Raw genomic sequence first — 26,542 nt, forward strand, 5'->3', positions numbered from 1 at the left:
GCTTAACCCACTGAGCCACCCAGGTGCCCTAATCTTCTGTTTTTTAATATTGTATGTGCGTTTTCAGTTGGGCAAGTCTTTTTTTGTTTTTTTTTTAAGATTTTTATTTATTTATTTGACAGAGATCACAAGTAGGCAGAGAGGCAGGCAGAGAGAGAGAGGAGGAAGCGGCTCCCCGCTGAGCAGAGAGCCTGAACCGGGGCTCGATCCCAGTGGGATCATGACCTGAGCAGTAGGCGGAGGCTTTAACCCACTGAGCCACCCAGGGGCCCCTGGGCAAGTCTTTTTTTTTTTTTTTTTTGAAGATTTTATTTATTTACTTGAGAGAGAGAGTGAGCATGAGAGGGGAGAGGGTCAGAGATAGAAGCAGACTCCCTGCTGAGCAGGGAGCCCGATGTGGGACTGGATCCTGGGACTCCAGGATCATGACCTGAGCTGAAGGCAGTCTCTTAACCAACTGAGCCACCCAGGCGTCCTGGGCAAGTCTTTTTAAAGTGAGTTTTGGATCCTGCTCCTTCCATGACTCAGCACCAGAGCCTCCCATCAATAATACATGTGCTGCTGAAGTGGGCACAAGAGCCAAGCATAAATAGCATGGCATTCTGTGCTGTCGAGAACCGGGTCGTGGCCTGCCTTGACAGTCATGTCTGTTGCTGTACTTCACCCCTTGGCTGTGACCAGACTATTTCCCATGGTCCTGCCATATCCTGTGCCTTCCCACCTCGCTGTGTTTGCTCTTTTCTATCTTCTTGCCTTGGGTGGCTGTTTTTAGCTCTCCACAGTCTCACTCAGTGTCGCCAGGAAGTTATGGGTCAAGTGGCACTTCTTCGTGGTGTCTTCTTTACTGACCTCCTTCATTCTTTTTTTTTTTAAGATTTTATTTATTCATTTGACAGAGATCACAAGTAGGCGGAGAGGCAGGCAGATTGAGAGAGGAGGAAGCAGGCTCCCCGCTGAGCAGAGAGCCCGATGCGGGGCTCGATCCCAGGACCCTGGGATCATGACCTGAGCCGAAGGCAGAGTCTTCAACCCACTGAGCCACCCAGGCACACCAAACCTCCTTCATTCTTGAAGGGAATTGGTTCCTCTTCTGTGCTTCCCCACCCGTATTTCTTTGAAGGCACTGAGGTTGTGGACGACTTAGGCTACTCATTTCTGTGTCACTCTTGCTTTCCCTAGGAGTCTGTGGCACAGTGGTTGCGGTCACAGATTTACCAAGACTTGACTCCCGGGGTGTCTGTCCCTTGTCTGCCATTTCCTAGGTGTGGTTGCTGTGTGCTCCAGCCTCCTTGTTTGAAAGCCTCCCACCAGGGCTGGTAGGGACATTTATATGGGCTTCTCTGTGTGAGGCATGTGGACAACACTGGGCTAGTGAGGTGTGGGAGAGCCCAAGATCCACATCTGATGCATCTTTTTTTATTTCCTAGCTCCTAGTGAGGAATTTTTGTTGGTTGAATAAAAGCATGGAGTTCAGTTAGACCCAACTTTATTATTGTTTTCCAGTATCTGCTCTTTGAGAGGTTGATGCACTAAACCTATTCACAGCCTGCTCACCCACACATATATACATACTGTTTTAAAGCCTGTATACATTTTTGTTTTGATTTTTTTTTTTTCACATTCTTTGGAAAACTGAAGTATGTGCATAAACTCTCCCTTCTTGGTGTAGAGGTCTGAGTTTTGCCAAATGAGTCTGGTTCTGTCACCACCACTCCCCTCCCCCTGGCCCCAGCCTCTGGCAACCACTGACCATTTTTCTTTCCTTATAGTTGTGCTTTTTCCAGAATGGAATCCTACAGTATTGTACATACTAGTTTTTAATATTCCAAAAGAAACATTCCAAAAGAAACTTCAACTACTGATAAAACATCCACTTGAGCAAAATGCCAAAAAAAAAGCAGTGACTTGGCATAATGCTCCTGAATTCCCAGCAGATCAGAGGTTACAATGGTTCTCTCAATGGCTGCAATAATGACCATAGCTGGTGCGCCCTGGTCCCTGTGGCGTATGTGGCACTGCCCTAAACACACAAACATGACCTCAGTCAGGCCCTGCAGTGGTTCTCGCTACACCTGGACCCGGGGTCGAGAAAATGGAAAGAGTTGTCTCATGAAGTCCAACAGTGAGGACTTAACTTCTTAGAGGCTAAAAGACGAGTCAGGCGGGGGTAATCATTAATGAGCGTTGTGTTTGGTGTGGCTGGTCGGTGCTGATGGCTTGGTGGGTGTCCTACTCGGTGCTGCTCTGAGCGGAAGCACCTGAGGAGTCAGCCCAGATCTCTTGGGCCCTAGACCTTGGAATGTGTCTCTTCATGCACAAACGTGTGTGTGGTAGGCAGTTTGGTGTCCCTGAAAGCGTCTGTGTGGATGTCACATGTCCCCTTTTCTTCCCTTCGTCTCTCAGGTGTTCATCTTTGGCACAGTCACAGAATGGCTGCATTTCTACAATAAGGTGCTCTACTGCTGCCTGTGGATTGTGAACGGCCTGCTGCAGTCCACTGGTTGGCCCTGCGTCGTGGCTGTCATGGGCAACTGGTTTGGGAAAGCTGGGTATGCCATACATCCTGCTTAGTTTCTCCTTTCAAGTGGTTTTAATATCAGATTACTCAGACTTGTCATCAAACTGATCTTTTTGACACTACCCACATCTTTTCTCTATTTTAGAAAGTTAGACTAGTTGAGGGAGAAAAGCTTTCATGTCTGAATGTATTACGGGAATGGTGTGGACTTGGGGAATGGCTAGCCCAGTGAGGCACATTCTTTTTCTTATTCTTTATTTTTTATTTTTTAGAAGATTTTATTTATATATGTATTTACTTTTTTTTTTTTTAAGATTTAATTAATTTATTTGACAGACAGAGATCACAAGTAGGCAGAGATGCAGGCAGAGAGAGGGGGAAGCAGGCTCCCCGCTAAGCAGAGAGCCCGATGCGGGGCTCAATCCCAGGACCCTGAGATGATGACCTGAGCTGAAGGCAGAGGCTTTCACCCACTGAGCCACCCAGGTGCCCCACTTTACTTATTTATTTGGTAGAGAGACAGCAAGAGCAGGAACACAAGCAGGGAGAGCGGGAGAGGGAGAACCAGGCTTCCCTCCAAACAGGGAGCCCAATGTGGGGCTTGATCCCAAGACCCTGGGATCATGATCTGAGCGGAAGACAGCTGCTTAACAGGCTGAGCCACCCTCATGTCCCAGTGAGGCACCTTCTTAATACTTCACTGGCCATGGTCAGATTTTGAGTGTGGCTAAGGCATTATATCTCAGTTTTTAATAAAAATCTTCCCTTTACAGAACATAAGTAATATAACATGATAAAATAAATCTCACATGCCATCCCATCATGTGTGTTCTGTGGGTTTTGCCTTCCTTTGCCTTTTTTGATACTTTTGAAGGTCTAGTTTTATCTTCTTACAGTAGAGGTGAAGAAACTGAGGCCACAAATCATCTATAGGACTTAACCAAGATTATATAACAAAGACTCTAATTAAAGATGTGGATGAAGGGGCACCTGGGTGGCTCAGTGGGTTAAGCCTCTGCCTTCAGCTCAGGTCATGATCCCAGGGTCCTGGGATCGAGCCCCGCATCAGGATTTCCGCTCAGCGGGGAGCCTGTTTCCTCCTCTCTCTCTGCCTGCCTCTCTGCCTACTTGTGATCTCCGTCTGCCAAATAAATAAATAAAAATCTCTTAAAAAAAAAAAAAAGATGTGGATGAAGAATGCCAAACTTTGGGACTTAAGAGCCCAAATTGGACATTTTTTCCCTAAAACTTCAAGTAGTTGTCGGACGGTATGTGAGTTTATGTGTGATGTAGGCCACAGCCTAAGGGTGGACCTCTGCTACCGTATCCAGGCCACCAGGAGGAAGAGCCATATGTCATTTATAGGGGGGAAAAGGAGTTGAGATACCCAAAGACTTGGCTTTGCTGTTTGCCTTTTTGGTGACAGTCTGATCTCAGGAATATTATTAATTTAGATTTCTTTCATTTTTCCTGGATACATATTTATATGTTGTGAGATATACATTTATTTCACCCATGGCTCAATCTTTTTTATTTGTTTACTCCTTTACTGTAGGCCAGTGTATACAGCAGGCATTATCCACCCACCAAGTGATCGGTGGTTGCTCTGCCTGGCTCCCCTCGGGTTTCTAGCCTCCCCAGTTTCACGATGGGAGTCCTGAATGCCTAATGTTCTGTAATGTCATGAAAGTTCGCCTATGAAATGTCTTGTGGGTAGAATTAGAACCAATTAATGAGCATATGCTGACTCTACTTCAGTGTGCTCGTGATTTCTGTTGAATTCTAACTCTGGCATTACTGGTTTAACAGAATTAATTTTAAGAGGTTCTTGTTCCCATTGATACTTTAGTTTCCTTTTGAAGTAGGTGATGCTATATGCTCATGTGCTGCTTTTTTTTTTTTTTGGTGCTGTTTATTTTTTATCAAGATTTTCAAAGTAATTTTTTTCCCCATTCATGTTTTTAAAAAATTAGACAAAGGCTTCATGTTTATTGTGGATAAACCAGATAATATAAATGAACAAAGAGAAATGAAGGTCAAACCACTTGAAATCCTGTCACTCAAAGATAATCGCTTGGACGCATATTTTGTTTAATTTAAAAAATTTAAAATTTTTAAATTTTATTTTAAATTTAATTTAAAATAATTTAATTTATAAATTTATTTATTTAAATAAATTTATTTATTAAACAAATTAAAATTAAATTTAATTTTTAAATTTGTTTATTTTTAAAAATACAGATTTTATTTATTTGAGATTGAGAGAGAGGGCATGAGCTGGGGAGGGGGCAAAGGCAGAGGGAGAGGGAGAAGCAGGCTATCGACTGAGCAGGGAGCCTGATGCAGGGCTCAAACCCAGGATCCTGGGATCATGACCTGAGCCGAAGGCAGACACTTAACTGATTGAGCCACCCAGGGGCCCCTTACTTTTTTTTTTTTTTTTTTTTAATTTCATTTATATGAGAGAGAGCATGAGCCAGGGGAGAGGCAAAAGGAGAGAGAGAAGCAGATTCCCTGCTGAGCATGGAGCCCAACATGGGGGTTGATCCCTGGACCCCATGATCATGACCTGAGCTAAAATCAAGAGTCAGCTGCTCAACCGACTGAGCCACCCAGGTGCCCCTGAACTAGTTTCTTCTAAAATCATATTTGGTCAGCCAGTGTTATTTAGAGCCTGACCTTCTGACTCTTCTTCAGGACGCTCTTGTTAGGCTTTATATATTTTAGAGGAACAGGCAGGGTGTTTGAGTACTGGGGAGAACATAGAGATTATCTAGTTCAAATTATTTGTTTTCCAGGTAGAAAAATTTGGGGCCTTAGGGATCTAAGTGATCTGTTGACATTGCCTTAAATTAAAGCTGTTAACTTTGGATGAATCATGCTCCTTTATCAGGGTCATAGTTTTTATTTTTATTTATTTATTTATTTGTGAAGATTTAATTTATTTATTTGACAAACAGAGATCACAAGTGGGCAGAGAGGCAGGCAGAGAGGGAGAGAGGAGGAAGCAGGCTTGCCGCCGAGCAGAGAGCCCAATGCGGGGCTTGATTCCAGGATCCTGAGACCATGACATGAGCTGAAGGCAGAGGCTTTAACCCACTGAGCCACCCAGGCGCCCCAGCATAGTTTTTATTTTTTAAAAAGGTTTTATTCATACACAATCTCTACACCCATTGTGGGGCTCAGACTCCCACCCCTGAGAGAGTTCATGCTCTCTACTGGAGTCAGCCAGGCTCCCCCAGGGTCAAGTGTTTGAGTGGATTTGGGCTAGGTCACACTAACATGTATACTTGGGGTAGCGCCAAGCTTGATGAGATCGTGCAGCTGGAAGCCACAGAACCAGGACTTCTGAACCAAGGCTGAATTTTTCACTCTGCTGTGTTATCTTCCTGTTTGTTTCTGGGACCCCTTCTGTTTTAGTAGATTATAAAAATGTTTAAGGAGCTAAAAAATCTAGACATAACATAGTATGTTATTAATAGAGGGGCGCCAGCCTGGCTGTCAGAAAAGCAAGCCACTCTTGATCTCGGTGTTGTAAGTTTGAGCCCCATGTGGGGTGTAGAAATTCCTTATAAATCAATAAACACATTTGAATATATGTGTTAAATAGAATAAAATACAAGTTTTGATGTTAAAAAAATTAATATGGGGCACCTGGCTTGCTCAGTCAGAAAAGCATGTGACTATTGATCTCAAGGTCGTGAGTTTGAGCCCCACATTGGGTATAGAGATTACTAAAATAAAATCTTTTAAAAAAAATTAACTCCTCTTTCTTTTACTAGCTCTACTGCCATTACCTATTTTCAGAGCTAATAATTTTTCTCCAGGACTGTTGTAATAGCTAGTTTTCCTTCTACTAGATTCTCTGTCTACCCATCCTTTCTTTTCCTTTTGTTTTTAATGGTTTCATTAAAGTATATGATAAGCTGCACATATTTAATATATGTGCTGCCGAAGCGAGCACGAAGCTGCACATATTTAAGATGTACCATTTGATGAGTTTCAGCCTGCATACCTTCCTAAAACCACCATGGGGCAATGGACTTACCCATCACCCCCAGCAGTTTCCTCATGCCCTTTGGTAGTTCCTCTCCCCCACCTCTTGCTGTCTTCTCCCTCCCTCCCACTGCCGTCTCCAGGCAGCTGGTGATCTGTTTTCTGTCCCTGTAGATCATTACTTATTTATTTATTTTTAAAAGATTTTATTTATGTATTTGAGAGAGAGAGTGAGCAGAAACAAGGGGACAGGCAGAGGAGAAGGAGAGGCAGACTCCCTGCTGAGCGGGGACCTCCCTCCCGCACCGTCCCCCCGACGCAGGGGCTCGCTCCCAGGACCCTGAGATCATGACCTGAGCTATAGGCAGATGCTTAACTGACTGAGCTATTCAGGTGCCCCTGTCACTTTAGATTAATTTGAATTTTCTCACATTTCATATCAGTAGAGCCATACAGTATATACTATTTCTTATCTGCTTAGTTCAGTGTGATTATTCTGAGATCCAGTCATGTCATGTCCCTCGATAGTTCATTCCTTTTTATAGCTGAGCAGTGATCTGTTGGATCACAGCTTATCTTTGCACCTGTTGATGAACATTTGGGTTGTTGTCGCTTTTGGGCTATTACAAATAAAGCCCCTGTGAACGTCTGTGTGCAAATCCTTGTATGAACATATGCCTTCATTTTCCTTGGATGAATATGTCAGAGTAGAATGGCTGGGTCATGTGGTAGGTGAATGTTTATCTTTTTAAGAAACTGGTGGTCGGGACGCCTGCATGGCTCAGTCCATTAAATGTGTCTGCTTTAGGCTCATGTCATGATCCCACGGTGGTGGGATCAAGTCACACATCATAGGGCTCCTGCTTGGTGTAGAGCCTGCTTCTCCCTTTGCCTGTCACTCCCCTGCTTGTGTGCCGTCTCTCTGACACATAAATACATAAGGTCTTTGAAAAAAAAAAAACAAAAACTGGCGGTCTCATCTCCAAGTGGTTTTACCATTTTAAATTCCCGTTAGCAGAGTGTATGTAAGGGCTCTAACTGCTGTGTATTCTTGCCAACACATGTGTGGTCTTTTCACTTTTAACTATCCTAGTAGGTATGTAGTACATCATCGTGGTTTTAATTTTTATTTTCCTAATGTCTGACGATGTTGAACACCTTTTAGGTGCTTATTGGCGTCATGTTTTTGTCTTCATGAAGCCTCTTTTCAAAAACATTTTTATCTTGAAATGATTGTAGATTCATACTCTTAAACATTTTATTGGGTTTTTTTAAGATTTAATTTTTTAAATTTTTAATTTTTTAAAAGATTTTATGTATTTGACAGAGAGACAGCCAGTGAGGGTACACAAGCAGGAAGAGTGAAAGAGGGAGAAGCAGGCTTCCCGCAGAACAGGGAGCCTGACATGGGGCTCGATCCCAGGACCCTGGGATCATGACCTGAGCTGAAGGTAGAGGCTTAATGACTGAGCCACCCAGGCGACCCGATTTAATTTTTTTTTAAAAAGTAATCTCTACACCCAGTGTGGGTCTTGAACTTATAACCCCAAGATTCAGAGTTGCATGCTTCACCTACTGAACCAGCAGGTGTCCCAGATTGTTTGTTTTGTATAATTGATTTTTGAGATTTCTTTATATTCTGGAGGGGGGTCTTTTATTAGGTAAGCAATAAACAAATATTTTCTCCTAATCTGTGGCTTATTTTCAAATTTCTCTTAGCAGTGGCTTATGATGCGCCCAAAATTGAACTTAAGTTTAATAGCTATCTTTTTTTTTTTAAGTTATTATTTATTAGGGAGAGAGTATCCACATGAGAGAGAGAGAGAGCAAGGGAGACAGGGCAGGAGGAGAGGGAGAAGCAGACTCCCTGGGACCCTGGGATCATGACCTGAGTTGAAGGCAGATGCTTAACCAGCTGAGCCACCCACGTGCCCCTAGTTTAATACTATCTTTAAGTGACCTGAATGTTTTGTCGTTTGGGTGTACTTTAAAAAAATCTTAAGATAGAATGTTGATTTTTGGAATGTGAACTTTCAGTGTTTTGGCCATTTTGTATTTGAACTGAACCAGAATTCCTTCTGATTCTGTTGTTTTCTTTGTGTCCCTGTTCTCTTAGACGAGGAGTTGTGTTCGGTCTCTGGAGTGCCTGTGCTTCAGTGGGCAATATTTTGGGAGCGTGCCTAGCTTCTTCTGTTCTGCAATACGGTTATGAGGTAGGTATTTCCTTCTAGCTTTTTCTTGAGTACATATAATATTTTTTTTTTTAAAGAAATAATACTGTGGCCATTTAGAACTGTGTAGAGCTGTGTTTGGGTGGGCAAGGCTTACATTGAAAATGGACAAACTTTTGAGAATTTCAAACACAGAAATTATTCACGGGAAAAATACCCAAGTCTGAAGACAGTATAATCAGTTGGGAAAAAGTATTTGCAACTCATGTTACAGTTCAAGAGCTAATCTTCCTAATAAGTAAAGCATGCCTGCAAATTGATAAGAAGACCAACAATACACAGAAAAAGAGGTGAAAGTTTTGAATGTGTAGTTTTGTTTTGTTTTTTAAGATTTTATTTATTATTTATTTGACAGACAGAGATCACAAGTAGGCATAGAGGCAGGCAGAGAGAGAGGAAGGGAAAGAGGCTCCCTGCTGAGCAGAGAGCCCAATTCGGGGCTCGATCCCAGGACCCTGAGATCATGACCTGAGCCGAAGGCAGAGGCTTTAACCCACTGAGCTACCCAGGCGCCCCGAGCTCTGGGTCTTGGTAGGGAAAATTCTCTGTGGTTTGTTCAGTGAGGAAAGCCAGGGTGCAGAACAATGTGGGCTGAAGGATGCCATTTTTATAAAATAGAGAAAGAATCAGAGTATGTATTGGTATTGGCCTGTATGTTTCTAAAACAGTCTCTGGAAAGTAGAAATCAAATAGCAACAATGGTTGTATGTTAGGAAAATGGGAGTTAAGTGGACGGGAGAAGAGGTGGAAGGGGAGGTTGTTTACTCTCCATCTACTTTTTGTTGCTTGGATCACGTGAAAGTGTGATGTATTCAAAAACCTAAATAACTAAAAGTAAGTAGGTTGCTCATTTAAAAAGTAGGTAAATCTTGAACTAGTTGATCGAGTGTTTGGTCTCAGAAGAATGGCTCGGTAAGGCCTTCCTGTATTCCCACTCACCTTTATTCCAGGCTTCTTGGCTTTGCATCTGGATTGTACTCTTTGGCTCAGATGGGAATTTTGGTTCACCCCAGGTGCAGCTCCCAACTTTGATTTCTGGAAACACTAATTTTGTCACTGTCTTTTCCAGAAATTTAGACCGTCTGTTCTCATCAGGCTCCATTCCCTAATAAATAAAATTCCTCTATGCAGCCTGGTTTTTGAGGTTCTTTAATTTTTTTTTTTTTAAGATTTTTATTTATTTATTTGACAGAGAGAGATCACAAGTAGGCAGAGAGGCAGGCAGAGAGGGTGGGGGAGGCAGGCTCCCTGCTGAGTAGAGAGCCCGATGTCGGGGCTCGATCCCAGGACCCTGGGATCATGACCTGAGCCAAAGGCAGAGGCTTAACCCACTGAGCCACCCAGGCGCCCCTGAGGTTCTTTAATCTTGATTGCACGTTTTCCTAGCAGTTTTCTCAGCTATCCCTCAGTAGAAGCCCCTGCTTTGACCACGCAGGAGGCTTTCTCTGTCATTCGCACCCCGTCGCGTTGCTTCAGGCGTGCTGGGACAGGCCGTCAGTTGCCTTCTCAGCTTCCTATGGCCACTGTGTTGCTGCGCCAGCATCATTAGCTGTTTCCTTCGGTCTGTGTTTTTTATTAGGACTGGGCCTTCTCCTTTATTCGCCTCCTTGAAGCCTTGTACTATTGTTTGGTGTATTGTTTAATCCCTTCAACTGGAGAGAATATTTTCGAGGGCAGATACTGTCTCTGGTGGGAGGCTCCGTGGGACAGAGAATGAGGTTTTGGAGCCAGTCCCGATTTCACAATTGTGGTGGTACCACTCAGTGTGGCTGGGACCTTAACTGGCCTCTCTGAGCTTCCAGGGCACAATGCGTGGAAAACACAAGTGAAACAGCTCCGTGCCTGGCATGGCCTGAGCACTCAGTGTTCATTTGCTTCCCGATCCCCCGTCCCCTGCCCCCCGTCCCTGACCTTCCCCACGTGTGCTTCTAGTGAACGTGGTCTAACCAGTATCCCAGATGTGTAAGCAATACCTCTCTCCTCTCTTTTCCAGTATGCCTTTCTGGTGACAGCGGCTGTGCAGTTTGCTGGTGGGATCGTCATCTTCTTTGGACTCCTGGTGTCACCAGAAGAAATTGGTGAGGAGAAGCTGTCCTTCCCGTTCAGCACGTCTTGCTGTTATGGGCGAAGAGAAATCTGAGGCCGGCACAGCCAGTGTCTCTTTCCCTAGGAGAACTGTGAGGTCCTTTCGGGGTTGAAGGAGTGGTATTTGCTGTTTGTGTCCCGTAGACACCGGTTGACTGACCGAGCACAGCTGCAGATGTTTGAGGGGAGCAAGGCTCACCTTCCTAGATTCAGGGAAAACTCTCCATTTGCAGATGAGTTTTGTGATTGAGACACTGACTGGAAATTAGCATGATCTGTTTCTCATTTCACTTCTTCAGACAGATTTGTTTCCCTTCATAAAAGTAATTTAGTTCGGTACTTACCTGAAAGTAATTTAGTTTGATACTTACCTGTGGTTACATACAAGCAAAACCACAGAAGCAAATAGATGTACAGTTCTGTCTTTTGCGTGTAATTGAAGAGACATGTCAGTTTAATAGTGTGTAATTTACATTTTCTTAAATGCAATAGAGATAGTGTAATGTCATTGAAAAAGGGCCAGGCGTCTAGAAGGCACGCTATAAATCGAGGCTGTTATTGTTTTAGGTCTCCCAGGTATCGAGGCAGAAGAAAATTTTGAAGAAGATTCACACAGGCCATTAATTAATGGTGCGGAAAATGAAGATGAATATGAGCCCAATTATTCCATCCAAGAAGGCAGTACTGTTACCCAGGTCAAGGCAATAAGCTTTTACCAGGCCTGTTGTCTTCCTGGAGTTATCCCGGTAAGGACTGTTCAGATCTCCTTACCACAGCTCCTGAGATATTAAATCCTGGATATTACCTCTACCTGCCATAAAGCATCTTGAAGAATTTAGCTGCTCTTTGATACTTTATTTAGGAATATACGTTCAGAGGAATACTGTGTAGTGCCTCTCAGCTTGTATCTAGGGTGGCACAACTTGAAATTTTATGTGCATTCTAATGCAGGGTTGGGTGTTCCTATTCTGTGAAGAGCCAGATAGTAAATGTGTTCAGCTTTCTGGGCCGGGGCGGGGGGTGGGAGGGAGGGGGGTGGTTTGCACAGTCTCTGCCACAGCTGCTCGCATCTGTAGAACACAGGAAACCCTGGATGGTATGGAATAAATGGGTGTGGACAGGTTTGGCCTGTGAGCTCTAGTTGGCTGACCCTGACCCTGCATTCAAATAAGAAGGCAGAATTAATGTTTTTAAATATGCTCTTTCTGACCTGTTGAAATATTATAAATTACATGCGACCAAGAGGGGTTTTGAATGGTTCATTTAAGTCTGCCTTATTTGCCTGTATTCTTATCATTCTAGAAAGAAAATTACCCTTTTATTCAAAGGTGCAGAACACAGTACTCCACAGTATTTCTTGGTAATGCATTCCAGTGTTTCCAAAACCTTTACAGTCAGGAAAACTTTCTAACATCTGAACTAAATCCCTTCTGCTGCAGTTTTTCTGTCTTGATGTTTCGGGCGCGCAGGCACGCGAGTGGAAGTTAAGAGGCCTAGGTTATATTTCCAGCTTACCCACTAACTCTCTGTGAGGCCTGGGGTAAGTCACTCAGCCCATCCTTGTGTCTTCAGTTCCCCTTCCCACGGAGCAGAAAGTAAACTGGGCTACCCCTGGGTCTCTAACATTGGGTCCCTGTATTGTGAATAAGCACCTGGTTTTGTTTATGTTATTGTCTAGTGGTGCTTTACAAATATCACCCCTCAGCTAGATTCAGAGTCTGCAGGTGGTTGTCCTTCGCACTTATTAGTTCCCTCTGCCTGTGCCCCCAGGCTGCCAGGACTGACATTTGCAAACAGTAGTGAAGTATGAGTTAGAATGTAAGTCTCCGCAGTTCTGTAACCGAAGGACAATGTATTATTATACAAGCGAAATGCAAGTTTCTCGAGGCCTGTTCTTATGCTGAAGATTAGTAGTTTTTAAGTAGTTGTTAAAATATTCTGCTGGTAATAGTTTACTTTCTGGGACAGAGCTTACATCTGTTGTGACTAAATATGAAACTCCTGCTACTCCTTTGTATTTCACAAGCAGTTGTTCCCTGACACGGGCAGGGACGCAGAGGAAATCGAGTTCACTTAATTCCTTTGTCTTTGTAGGAGGCTGTCTGGACAAAACGCCCTCATGATTGGGATTTGGCTCTCTAGGGGAAGCTGTTTTAAAACAAGTGATACCTAGGGAGTATAGGCCGCTCCAGGGAAAAGAATATACTAGCCAGACACCCTTTGAAGTCAGCCTCTCTGTTCCTCCCCCTTTTTCCTTTGATGCTGAATGTCAGGATTTCCTGCTAATAATGTGTTGAATATAGGAGTCTTAGCACTGCTGCCTTCCTAAGACAGCTGCAACTTTTATTCCTTAAAGTAGAGCCGCAAGGCCCGGGACGGTCATGTTCTTTCATTTTTGACTCACCAAAGATGCTTCTTGCTTTTTCACTGGTTGTTGGCATACCAGGCTTTTGGAAATCATAATGTGAAAGTAGTTATAATGTCGGTTCTTTTCTTAGACCTTGAAACTACAGTTTTGTCCCATTGCTCTCCACTGATCATAATGTTAACGTCGCAGGAAGTAGAAGAACCAAAAAAGTGGGGCTGCTTGGAATAAAAGCTGTGACATTTACTGGCTTTCTTTGCTTATGGTTAATCATAGTTATAGGTATGAATACCTTTTATCTTTGTCTAAATAAATATGAGTGTGTGCTCTTGACTTTGAGGTTCAAAACACTGGTTTGCTTCTACCGGGGGACTGAAAGGAGAAGAAACTGGAGACAATTAAGAAATAGTCATATGTATTTTTATTCCAGAGGCCTGCCGCACATGCCTTTCTGGAAGCTAATGTGGATAAAGAGAAGAGGGAGACTAGGTAAAGTCAGGCAGATGGGAATTTATAGATGTGTGTAATTTTAAAATCACGTACTCTTCTTCCCAAACTTCTGTGTATGGTTTTGCTTTTTAATTACATTAAGAATTGTGTCGTGCTGTGCTCTTGTTTGTTCCTTATTGAAAGTCGAATGTTTTTCTTGTAGTACTCACTGGCCTATGCCTGCCTGAAGTTAGTAAATTACTCCTTCTTCTTCTGGTTGCCCTTTTATCTGAGTAACAACTTTGGATGGAAGGAGGCTGAAGCTGACAAGTTGTCCATTTGGTACGATGTTGGAGGAATTATAGGTAATGCCAGATGCATCTTTTCCTATAATGAGAGTTAGTCGCTAGTAATATTTTACTGGATTATGAAATCTGACATCATCTTAAGTTTTATTACTTAGTCCACAACCATTTTTTCCTAAACCGTCCTACCAGTAAACAGCTAAACTCTGAAAAAAAAAAAAAAAGAACCCATGGAAAAGAAGAGCCAGCTCACGGCAGCCCTGGTGATTTATAGGGCTCTTTTTTTCTCAGTTCTTTGTTTATGGATCAGTTCTTTTGTGTTGGGAAGCACAGGGATGTTTCCCTCTGTGATCTCTTTAAATGTAACCCTTTCACACACTTTCAGTGATATCTTAGGTCTAAAGCTAATTGAATACTAGAGATCCAAGTTAAAATGTGAATGTGCTCATTTTATCTATTTCCCACCTTTCCCACCACCCATAGCCAAAGAGGGAAAATATTAGCTTAGTGTGTAGATTTTGTCAGATCATAGAGGTGGGGATAATAGTGGGGATTGATTTCTGTGAGTATTTTGCAACTGCTCTGTTGCACACAGCAGATTTTTATAGTAACTTTTTGCTGTGGCTGGAAGCATAAACAAGTACTTAAGAAACTTTAAGACAGTTGTACAGAATGAATTTTAGTGGGTGTTGCTTGTATGGCTGTGGCAGAATCGTAACATTCTTTCTGTAATGTTTGGATTAGAATTGTGGTAAGGCTAAGCTGCCCTAAGCACATGACAGCAGGGAGTCCTCAGGTGATACACTGTTACTGTACTTGAACTTGTTTGCACTTCTTAGTTACAGAGCTAAAGGTGAGGCTGCTACCTTTAGACCTGAACTTAGTTCTGGGTCTTGCTGTCCATTGAGGATGTACCAGATGTCCCATAGCCGCTGTGGCTCTAAATGGGGCTACAGCTAAGTGTGACCTTGTTGCTTAGAGGATTCACATTACCTCTTTCTAAAGATCCTGACTTGTTCATGATCACCAAGTCATAGTCACTGCATTTAGTTTTAGTAGATATTCATTGGCTGCTACTAATAGCCCATGAGGCATGGTCTTTAATGAGTCATCTTTTTTTTTTTTTTTAAGAATTTTTTTTTTTTTAAGATTTTATTTATTCGACGGACAGAGATCACAAGTAGGCAGAGAGAGAGGGGGAAGCAGGCTCCCTGGCTCCTGAGATCAGAGGACCCTGAGAGGCTTAACCCACTGAGCCCCTAATGAGTCATCTTTTAAAATAAAAAGCAGGGCACCTGGGTGGCTCAGTGGGTTAAAGCCTCTGCCTTCGGCTCAGGTCTTGATCTCAGGGTCCTGGGATCGAGTCCCACATCGGACTCTCTGCTCAGCAGGGAGCCTGCTTCCTCCTCTCTCTCTCTGCCTACTTGTGATGTCTGTCAAATAAATAAATAAAATCTTTAAAAAAAAATTCTGTCTGCTCCCACACATGCATGGGCAGTTTCTCTCTTAGAAAAGAAAAGAAAAAAGAAAATTAAAGTAAAAAAGCAGAAAAATCAGGAAAAGCTTTCATAGTTGGTTTGAGAAGGGAGAACAGCAAGGAACAGCGGGGGGGTTTTGATGACTTCCTCTTTTTTCCTTATTTTCCTGTCTGATTCATGGTGTCCTATCCCCGTCAGCCATCAAGGCAGTTAACGGCCGAGTAATCTTCCTTAAAGGAAGCTGTGGAGGAAGCTGTTTTCGGAGAGTCAGCCATCTTTTGGGATAGACCAGTGTCAGGATCCTGATAGCAGGGAGAGGCTGCGTGGGGAACAAGCTTCAGATAATGGAGCTAAATTATAAACGATTTTGGTTGTGATGCGCTCTTGGAACTTGCAGGTGGGACTTTGCAAGGTTTCATCTCTGACATATTACAGAAGAGAGCACCGGTTTTAGCTCTCAGCTTGCTTCTGGCCGTTGGGTCCCTCGTTGGATATAGCCGTGAGTATTCCCTTGCAATTAAATTATTTTTCTGATCTCTCAGGACTAAGGCATTTGCCATGAGTCAGCTGTCAACCCTGGGGAGATGCTTGGGACCAGCTACAAAGGCTGATAGGAGACCTCTGTATTGTCCTCTAAATGCCTGGTAAAAGTACCATCACGTAGTTTTATTTGTGTTGGGGAGGAAACTGGCATCTCTTCTGCTTTGTTGGTTTGTTTAAAAGCTTGCTTGGGAGTGTATATGCTTTGTTTGAGGGTAGGCTCCAGAGGGCCAGCATTAGAGCCAATAAAACAATAAAAGGGAAAGGGTTTCAAAAGAGAAAAGATGGTAATTAGTAGGTTTGGTATATGTCCCTGAAGATGCTGCCGAGATGGGAGTAGAGTTTTTCTTTAGCTTTTAGAAGTCTCATTAGCTCGAGCACCAGCAAGAGGCAGACATTACAAATAAAAGTTAGAGTAGGCGGTGAAAGAGTTGTGTCCCTTTGTTGTCTCTGGGAGTGATCTGTGAGGTCACTGAGATCCAGATCTTTCTGTGCTGTTCAGTGGGGGCCTGTGTAATCTGCTTTTAAAGTCAGCATGCTGTTTCTGCGTCTTTTCTCGTAGGTTCTCCAAATGATAAGTCCATTAATGCACTTCTGATGGCAGTTACAGGTATGTGGTGTGGCTCTGTTTCACTACACTGTTCCTGCTCCTCTGTAAATAAAAAGGAAGAAAGGGAAACTGTGTGCTCCCTCGGTCTGAGTAATACTGAAACCTTCATTATAAAGGAAAGCTTCCTACTTCAGATTCAGATTGTTTCTCTGCTGTTATGTGACCCCCTCAGTCCTGTTGCTACAGAAGCAGTCCCCTTTCACAGAGATGTTCTGAAATGTTTGATTGCTGCTGCAGCTTCCCGTAGTTCTTCCGGAGGTAGTTTAGGAAGACGCCACATTGGAAACCAATCCCCCAGCTTTCAAAAAGTTTTTCCTCCTGTGTTAGAATTGGTCAGTATTTCTCCATGTGAACACCAGATGAAACAGTTGAGTGTAATTAGGGACCGTGGTATATAAAGAGGATTTTTAAACTTTAGCTCCTACTCAGGATAGCGAGGGCGGCTCATGGTACGTGAGGCACACGGGACTCATTCCTACCTTGTGGACCGAGTCACCTGGGCTGACTCGTGCCCAGGCCTTGGACAGCCTCTTGGAGAACAGTGGCTGCTAGAACCATCTGCACTGCTTACAGAGCCTTTTCTCTTTTCTTTTTTTTTTTTTCCAGTATGTGTGGTTGAATTTGGGTAGTCAGATACTCAGTTGATAACAACTCTAGCGTAGTAAAAGCTGGCAAGCGAGTGTAATTAGTTATTACTGAATAATGTCTGGATAATAATAATAACTGAATAATAGTAATAATAATAATAACAGCCTTGACAGGATTAGAAAGGCTGTATATTCACTGTATTTCCTGCACTTTTAGTTTTTATAAAAGATACCAGAGTATCATATAATTCAGGTAGGGCTTTCAGGAAAGTGGATGCTAACTAGTTTGAAGATAACATGATCTGGAAGAGGTTTCATTTGTACTTTTTTTCCTCTTCCCCCTTTTGCTGTTTCTGTCCAATGTACTGATTAAACTGTTGGGATAAGAGTTGCCTTGTCCAGTGGATTTCTAGCCGTGCGATGAATAGTGTTTTAATGAGAACCTGTTTTGTTTATGACCTCAGGATTTTTTATTGGCGGACCTTCTAACATGATTAGCTCTGCTATTTCTGCGGACCTGGGTCGCCAGGAGCTGATCCAAGGGAGCAGTGAGGCTTTGGCAACCGTCACAGGAATTGTCGACGGAACTGGAAGCATTGGAGCTGCCGTGGGCCAGGTGAGGGAACAAGAGAGGGCTTGAAATGGAGTGGTGAGTAGTCTCGTTCTGTGGAAGAATTTACGCCTGCGCGCGGGGCCACAGCAGGTGGCACTCTTGTGCCGCATAGTACGCTTTTCTGTCCACCTTAGGTTCCTAATCTTCTCTGGAGTTAGCTGACGGGATGTAATGTGGAAGGTCCCTTTTCATTTTTCAGTTTCTTCTTTCCACTTTTATTTCCAGATTCTTCCTGTCTGGAAATAAGCTGACATCTCATAAGACAGAGCCTCAGTCCCAGTTTGCTGTTCCCTTCTTTCCAGCCTGAACTTGGCCCTCCGAGGGGCCATGAGACAAGTGTCTCGTTATCCCCCACGTGGCATGCACACCCTACCTCCTCTCCCGTACCAGACACACGTGTACTCCCATGGATCCCACTAGAAATTACCATGGACTCGGCAGCTGCTCTCAGTCACTTTCTCTGCTTCCAGTGACTGTGCCTCAAATGCAGGTTCATAAATGTCTTGTGTCAGAATCATCTGGGTTATTTAAAGTAGGGAACACCAAGCTTACTACAGGCTTGCTGAATTAGACCCTGGAGATCTGTTTCAGCAAGACTTCCCGGTGATTCTCATGCACACTAGACTTGAATTGATTGACTAGGCTAAGACTGGCCTACAGTAAGTAGTCAGAACTACTCGAAGGCTTAAATTCAGCCTTGTCTTCCTCAGGACAGTCGTGACTCATGCCTCTCCTAGGGTATACTTTTCCAGGACATTGAGGGCTGATTTTGCAAAAATAAGCTTCAGAGAATCATCTGCATTAGATAAAATAGATGAAACTTTGAAAGTTAATGAGATGTTTAATGGGCAAAGAAAATACAGGCAAGACTTCAGGGGTTGCCCAGTGGTCAAAGACATCGGAAGTCAGCAGTGCCATTAGGCAAGGGGAGGTGTTAGTCAGTGAGATCAGAGGTGTAAAGGGGCCAGAGAAGGAGAATGGGAGGAAAAAGTCTCTTAGTTTTGACACTCAGGTCATTACCGGCCTTGAATATTGCTGTTTTGCTTGCTCTGTGGGGATAGAGCAGCAACGTCTGATTGCTGGTGGTTAATAAGAGAGCCAGTATTGAGAAAAATAAGCCATCTAATGCTCATCACTACCCAGCCATATGTTACATAGTTCTTTGTTACTATGTTCCATGGTAGCCCCAGTACGTGGGGGGGGAGGGGGGTGTATGGCACACAGTAGAAGTGTCCACATCTGTTGAATGACTATAGAATGAATGATTGATAGGATGAATGATGAATGTGTGCTTAGTGTACTTGATTATGAGACTGAAGGGAGAAAAAAAAAAAAAACCTAGCAAAAGTAGGAGAAATGTGCTTACTTTATTGTGTGCTGGAGTAGGAACCAAAAATGATATTGGCTTCCAGTTCAGAGGTCTTTATATAAAGGTAAGGGGTGATTGTACTGGATATCCTTTTCTGATATTTTTGTATTTTCGGTTATCCTTTCTCCCTGATGTTTTCTTCATTAATAAAACAAGTGGGTTGTATAATGAGAATTTCAAGGAGTTTTTTTTTTTTTTTTTTAAGATTTTTATTTCTTTAAGAGAGAGAGAGAGCACGAGAAGAGGGGAGGGTCCGAGGGAGAAGCAGACTCCTCGCTGAGCAGCGAGCGTGATGCGGGACTCAATCCTGGGACTAGGGGATCCTGACCTGAGCTAAAGGCAGTTGCTTAACCAACCGAGCCACCCAGGCGCTCCTCTTGGAGTTTATTTATATTAAAAATGTCTCACCTGCCAGTATTTGGATCCCTAACTATGAACTTGGGTCAGCATTAGGCTCACTTTGGTGGTTGGGAGTATAAGATCTGGAGTAAATCATTGTTAGTTAGGCTTTATTCATTCCTCCTCCATATTGATTTTTGAACAATTTCCCATTGCGTGGGGCATGAGATTCCAGACTCTATGACTTAATATTAGAAACTTGATGAGCTTTGTCCCAGCTCTCCTAATTTACCCCGAACAGCTTTTTCCCCAACTTCCCTTAACTTCACAAGAATGAGTTGGTCTCTTGGTTTCCATAAAGGTTGGTGCCTACTTCTACCAGAGGGCTTGTCACGGTGGATCATGTTTACTGGTTTATCCGTGCCAGCCTCTGCATGTCCTTGAGAACAGGAACTGTTTCCTTCATTTTTGTGATCCCAGTGGCTTCATGTATTTTTAACACATAGGGGCTCAGTAAGATTAAATCGTGGCATCTGTCCAAGAAAACATGACAAAAAATGTCCACATAAACACCTGAACACATGTGTGTTCGTATCTAAGAAGCAGGAAACCCAATGTCCATCGACTGAGGAATGGAGAAGCGGCATGTGCGTATTCATATGGTGGACTAGTATTTGGCAGTTGAAGACGGTATCTGGCCCTTAAGAGTGGAAATGGAGAGATGTTACATAGATGCATTTGAAAAATAGTAGGCTCGGTGAAAGAAGCCAGTTACCAAAGACCGTGTACTTGAATGATTTCATTCATATGAGCTATCTGAAATGGGCCCATCTATAGGGAAAGAAATTAGATTAGTGGTTGCCTGGGGTCAGGTGGTTCTGCAGAGTGACTGTTGATGGGCAAAGCATGTTTTGAGGGGGCTGGTGATAGACATGGCCTAAAATTAGATTTTGGTTATGGTTGCACAGTTCTGTAAATAAACTAAAAACCATTGAGTTGTATACTTTAAATGGGTGATATGTCAATGAAGATGTTTAAAAGAAAGATAAAGTGGCAGGAAGACTTGGGAGCGCTGCTATGAGCCCTTCAACAGGCAACTAGACCTCTGCTTTTTTGTTTTCCATTGTGTAATCTATGCTACATCACTCACTCGTTTTGCTTTTGGTTTTTCCCGCTTATAAATTTCACTGGTAGTGTGCGATGGAAGAACAGTGGGTGAAACTCAACATCTGTGGTCAGTCGATTTTTATTTTCTTAAGATTTTATTAGTTCCTTGACGTAGAGAGAACACAGCAGGGGGAGCGGCAGGCAGAGAGAGAGGGAGAAGCAGGCTCTCCTCTGAGCAGAGAGCCCAACACAGGGCTCAGGCCCAGGACCCTGGGATTATGACCTCAGCCTAAGGCAGATGGTTAACCAACTGAGCCACCCAGGCACCCTGGTCAGTTGATTTTTGACAAGGGTGCCAAGACCGTTCAGTGGGGAAAGCATGGTTTCTTCACCAAATGGTGCTGGGGAAGTTGGATACACACCCGCAGGTTGAAGATGGGGAGCCCTTGCCTTACAGCGGAGACAAAAACTGACACAAAACAGATCAGTACCTAACCTTAAGAACGAAAACTATAAAACCTCTTAGAAGAAATTGTAGGGACAAATCTTCATGACACATATGTACAACTGGGCAATTAAGCACCTGTAAAGATTCTCAGCATCCTTAGTTTTTAGGGAAATGCGAATCAAAACCTCAGTGAGGAAAACAAAACAAAACAACACCTCAGTGAGATACCACCGCACACCTGTTAGGATGGCTGTCATTTTAAGAACAACGACAGAAGAGAACAAGTAGTTCCGAGGATGTGGAGGAACTGGATCTCTTATGTTGCTGGCGGGAATGTAAAATGGTGCAGCTGCTGTGCAGAATGTCTCGGTGGGTGCCTCGCAAAGTTAACCATGGAATTACTGTGTGACCCAGCAGTTCCACTCCTCGGAATTAAAGAACTGAAAACAGGACTCAGACCTGTGTGTACCAGTGTTCATCGCAGCGTTATTCATAATACCCACAAGGTGGAAACAAACCGAACGTTCATCAGCTGATGACAGGACAGACAAAGGGGGCATGTCCACAGCGTGGACTATTATCCAGCCATAAAAAGGGACGCTCTTCCAACATGTGCCACAGCCTTGGAGACAGTACGCTGAGATAAGCCAGACCCGGCAGGACAAACACTGTGGGACTCCGCTGAACATGAAATCTCTAGAACAGGCAAATTCTCAGAGGTTACCAGGGAAGAGGGGCTCGTGGGGAGTTATTGCTTAATAGGTGCAGACTTGGTGTTTAGGGTAATGAAAAATTTGGGGAATAGTTAGTGGGGATGGTGGTATAATGCCGGGAACGTACGTAACGCCTCGGAATTGTACACTTCAAAATGGTTAAAATGGCCACTTTTATCGTATACATTTTATCATAATAGAAAAAGAAAATGGGCCAAATGCTATTAGATTCTTTTCATTGATTGGAATAAAGTAAAAGAATTTGTTGTAGAACATTAAAGCCATATAGAAATCCTCCACTGAAAAATGGGCAACATGGTTAAAAGACAAACTATTTTCAAAAGCATCAATTAAAGTACCTCTCACTGGGAGAAAGAACAATTAAACAGAAGTGGCTTGAGGATGTTCATCTTCCTCTTATTGGCAAAGTGAACAAAAATATTACAAAAATTGTAGTCATGTCGTCTCTTCTGCTGTGTTTGTGCTGGACTCTGCCGGCTTACAAGTGAAGGCCAGGTGTCTTTAAGTAGGAACATGCACGGGAAAGCTTTGCGAACCGGAAACCATTCTACACATCCTAACTCCCTTCGCATTTTCTGGAAGAGCCGTGTTTAACCTACCCTTTCAGCTACTTCGTTTGATTAATTTACAAAGGATTATATTGTAATTTCTTTTTCTCCCTTGTAGTATTTAGTGTCTTTGATCCAGGACAACCTGGGATGGATGTGGGTATTCTACTTTTTCATTCTCATGGTAAGTGAGTGTGTGCCTTTTTTAACTCGTGGGGTTTTTTTTACAAATTTAGTTCAAAGCATTTACTCTGATCACTTCTTAAATGAGCACAATTGCCAATTGCTGTTGGTGAGCCTTTTGTGAAGAGTAACATTGCATGAGTCTGAATGACAAATTCTTTTTTCAGGGTGGGAACAGGTCTTCTCATTTGCCCTTGACCTGAGCCTAATAAATATTGTCGTTTATACTTCTAGAAAAAGTGCTGAGAGATTTACTGAAAGTATTAATCGGTGTACTCTCCTGGGGTACTCTCTATCTCCTAGATTTAGTTTGGGAATTCTGAAGGAAATTACAGGATACACCAAGCAACATGGGGCTCAAAAAAAAAAAAAAGCATTACTATAATTAACACTGTGGTATGTAGGTTCTAAAATGAAGAGAATCTCTTGAGAAAATATTTGTCGTACCTTAAACATTCTTGGCCGGGATTGTGTACTTTCTGGGAAATAGCCAATTCAGAACAATGCCTTATACTTTTAAAATGTTGCTCTCTGTTAAGTGAGTATGTGACCTGCCCTCCTGCTTTATTGGTGAGGTAGTGCTAGAGACAGGTCTCCCTGATAGGGTTCAGCGATCGCTTCATCCACGAGCGGATGTGTTTGTATCCCAGCCCTAAATCTAGTGCATCCTAATTGGAGACAGCCTCAAGGGGCCCCCACGTCCAGCCACAGTCATCCAGCCTTGTCCAAGGAGCCCAGGGGTAGTTCAGCTCCCTAGTTCCCTGGAGCTGCCTTAAGGCTATGTACTCTGCTGTCACAGAGGATGCTGTTTCTGCCTAACTGCCTTCCGCCTTCCAAAGACTGGGCCATATGTCTCTGTGTTCTACTTCTGACATCTGTGCTAAAGAGGGAACTGTCTCCTGATGAACCTGCTATGTGATCATACAAGAAATCGTACTAGAAAGAAAACTGGATCTCTTATGAGAAGCACTGTTCTTAAAGTGAGCTCCAGGGGCGCCTGGCTGGCTCAGTCTGCACAGCGTGCAACTCTTGATCCTGGGGTCAGGATTTTGAGCCCCACACTGGGTGCAGAGGTTACTTAAACAAATAATAAAAAATAGAAAATAAATAAAGTGAGCTCCAGTACCAATTTTTTGTTCTGCCTGTGGCACATTATTTGATTTTCTGTGCCTTAGTTCTTCTCCTCAAGAGTATGTAACATAAAGTTTTTTTGTTGTTGTTGTTTTTTAAAGATTTTTTATTTATTTGTTAGAGAGAGAGTAAGCACAGGCAGACAGAGTGGCAGGCTAGAGGCAGAGGGAGAAGCAGGCTCCCTGCCGAGCAAGGAGCCCGATGTGGGACTCGATCCCAGGACGCTGGGATCATGACCCAAGCCGAAGGCAGCTGCTTAACCAACTGAGCCACCCAGGCGTCCCAAGAGAGTATGTAACATAAAGTTTTAAAAAAATGTATTAACCTCGATTTTCAAAATTTTTTTCTAATTCATTGGAAAAGATTAAGTTATCTTTGTATGGAGTCAAAATTAATGCAATTGTCCACATTTATTACTACGTTCATGGTGCTCTAACAGGGTTAATTAAATTGCCACTGCATATTTAATGCTTTTTTCTCTTCACAGACAAGTTGTACAATTTTATTTATCTCGCCATTAATAGTGAGGGAAATCTGCTATCTCATGCAAAGACGACAAGCTCATGTACTGAGTGAATGAGTGTTGCCCACAGAAGAGAAGAACAATGGGAGACACATCAGGACTATTATTTCTTTTAATTCACCCTATTGGGGCTTGTCTTAGGAGCTCCAGCAAAACCTCATTGTCAAGCCTTTTTCAGCAGTGTTGGCCACTTGAGCTGCTGACCGGTGGGGAAGGCTGGGCTGTTTTTCTGCACTACATGAGTTACTGTGGGTGATTTTCATTGTTGCTTCGCAAACGTACTAAGTGGCCTGTGAAGCTGCCAGCCTTTTTATTTGGCCTGTTGAGATTATCCTTGTAACCTGAATTACTGTCTTGGACTTGGACCCTAATTCTCCAGCCTGGAAAGTTCAGTGGCCACGAGATAGTTGCACATGGTTTGCATCAATGATGGGCTCCACGAGTAGGGGAGGGTCGCTGGATTCTGCTTTGATAATGAGTCCGCGGAGAGCGGTTCAGCTTTGAAGCCTCCAGTCCTGGTAGAGTACGCAAGCTGCATCAAGCACAAGCCTGCCTTGGACAAAGAACCCCTTTGTTAACAGTGGTGGGAAAATCACACTACGTGGTGACGAGCTCAGTCACTCTGTATCTGCTCCAGAAGCAGAAATACCTTCAAATTATTGTCATCTTGTTTTCTTCTGTCTTCATTCACAAGTCACTTTGACTCCTGGAAGTACTCAGTCTTCCTTTCAAGGACCATAAGGTACATCATCTGTTGTCACGAACATTCCAAGGTGTAGCTCACAGCCGAAGTCCTCAACCCCAGACGTGCTCTCTGGGAATGTTAGGATCCACTAGGACGCTAATCGGCTTTGGCCTGTTTTCAGAGAATTGAGCTTTCTCACTACCGGGTTCCTTGAGTTACCTCAGCAGAAGACTAGAATTAGAGACAAAGGAAAGACCCTTATGTCCTAGTAAGCATTAAGTATGTGACCTTGAATTACATCAACGGGTTACTAGGGCCTGGGGACTAGGTATCTATTCCTTAGAAGTTTGTAGCGTGTCTTCAAGGCTGTGAATTCTATACTAATTATCAATATTTTTAGGTCATTCTGTATATGTATTTTAAATTATGGACACGAACTAGGGGGAAAATGTGCAATTTTGAGGGCTGCCTAATTGGTGTTGGGTTAGGGAATATTTTTCAACTTCTTGCTTTTTACTCTAAATTGTGGTGTGTGAATTTATGAACTTGGTAATGTTATTTAATCAAGGAGATTCCCAATCAGTTAATGCCTCATTACTGACAAAAAAGGGAAAATACAGAACACAGGAAGGGAAAATAAACTGACTTTTATAGTAAATAACCTGTCCATCTGATTATTTAAATACATACTCTGACTTTCTCATTGTAGGGTATGATTCATGCCTTCTAATTTCCTGCGGTTGGCCATTTACTGACCCTGTGGTACTGCCACATAGTACAGCTAGTTTCTTCCTGATGGCCCCATCTCTGTTCTGTCTGTGAACACCATCCCTTCCTCTTTGTGTGAGAGTGTGCTCAGTTTGGATGACTTGCCTGGTTGTAATTTAAGAATTGCCTATAGATGAATGCTTGAATGGTATTTTTTATTATTTAACCCCCCTCTGACATTTGGTTGACAGTTTCCTTTCTGCCCACATTATCAGTATTGTAGCATCTTTGTATCCTGACACCAACATTGTTTACTTATTCTGTTTATTTTTTTATTTTTATTTTTCACCCGGTTTACACTTAGCTGGGTGAGTGTTCCCCTGACCTCTCTATAGCCCCCAAGCAGTATCTAAAATGAAATTTTAAATAGATAAGTGCTCCACCCCGAATGAAAGGATATTTTGGATGATGGATATATTTCCTTATTCTCGTTCTGGCAGGCTACGTAGGAATCAGCTTTAAAGAACTCCTAACTTCACTTTTGTATTAGTTTCTTGGCCCTTGAAGAAAAGGCCAAAGGGGAAGCTAATTTGGAGATGACGGCTTCTCTGGCAGCTACATCTCCGATGTTCACTAGGTTGAAGAAAATCACTCTGGCCTGCCCTTTCTGGTCATGCTGTGTTTTCTTCTCTCCTTCTATGTAGTTTCAAAGGAAGAAAGTCCTCTCCCCACTCCTGTGTATTCTGTTCCTTCCTGCTTCCTAGAAGACTAAAGTCCCGTAGTCAACGTTCACGCAAGAATGCATCATGAAGTCGTTGGAGAATGCATGGTGCTCTCGTGTGTTTCCTCCCTGCCCTCTTTAAAACCTCCAGAACCTTCCCTGCCTGCCCCATAAGTAACTGATAAGGCCTTTTCTTAGCCCTACTAGTTCTGCTGACTCCTATCCTATTTTTCTTTGCACAGCCAAATCCTTCGGTTCATGGATGGCCTCTGCTGCCTTCCGGGTGGCC

The 26,542-nt window shown here is 43.1% G+C and overlaps 1 protein-coding gene across 7 annotated transcripts in view; it reads left to right on the plus strand.

Moving 5' to 3' along the window:
• The window catches only part of SLC37A3 (solute carrier family 37 member 3), a 49,605-nt gene extending 24,123 nt beyond the window's left edge, over positions 1–25,482 (plus strand). For 6 of the 7 annotated variants that reach the window (XM_032305672.1, XM_032305674.1, XM_032305673.1 and 3 more), the window contains 10 exons: positions 2,404–2,549; positions 8,631–8,727; positions 10,739–10,823; positions 11,398–11,576; positions 13,848–13,989; positions 15,805–15,906; positions 16,510–16,557; positions 17,609–17,760; positions 22,421–22,486; positions 24,104–25,482. In XM_032305672.1, coding sequence (XP_032161563.1) covers positions 2,404–2,549; positions 8,631–8,727; positions 10,739–10,823; positions 11,398–11,576; positions 13,848–13,989; positions 15,805–15,906; positions 16,510–16,557; positions 17,609–17,760; positions 22,421–22,486; positions 24,104–24,196 — 1,110 coding nt within the window. In that variant the 3' untranslated portion in view covers positions 24,197–25,482. Of the gene's footprint in view, positions 1–2,403; positions 2,550–8,630; positions 8,728–10,738; positions 10,824–11,397; positions 11,577–13,625; positions 13,685–13,847; positions 13,990–15,804; positions 15,907–16,509; positions 16,558–17,608; positions 17,761–22,420; positions 22,487–24,103 lie in introns of those variants that run through there. The other variant, XM_032305680.1, reaches the window with a different exon arrangement.
• The last annotated feature ends 1,060 nt before the right edge of the window (positions 25,483–26,542 follow it).

This window comes from Mustela erminea, chromosome 11 (assembly GCF_009829155.1).
Source record: "Mustela erminea isolate mMusErm1 chromosome 11, mMusErm1.Pri, whole genome shotgun sequence".
Classification (NCBI taxonomy): Eukaryota; Metazoa; Chordata; class Mammalia; order Carnivora; family Mustelidae; genus Mustela; species Mustela erminea.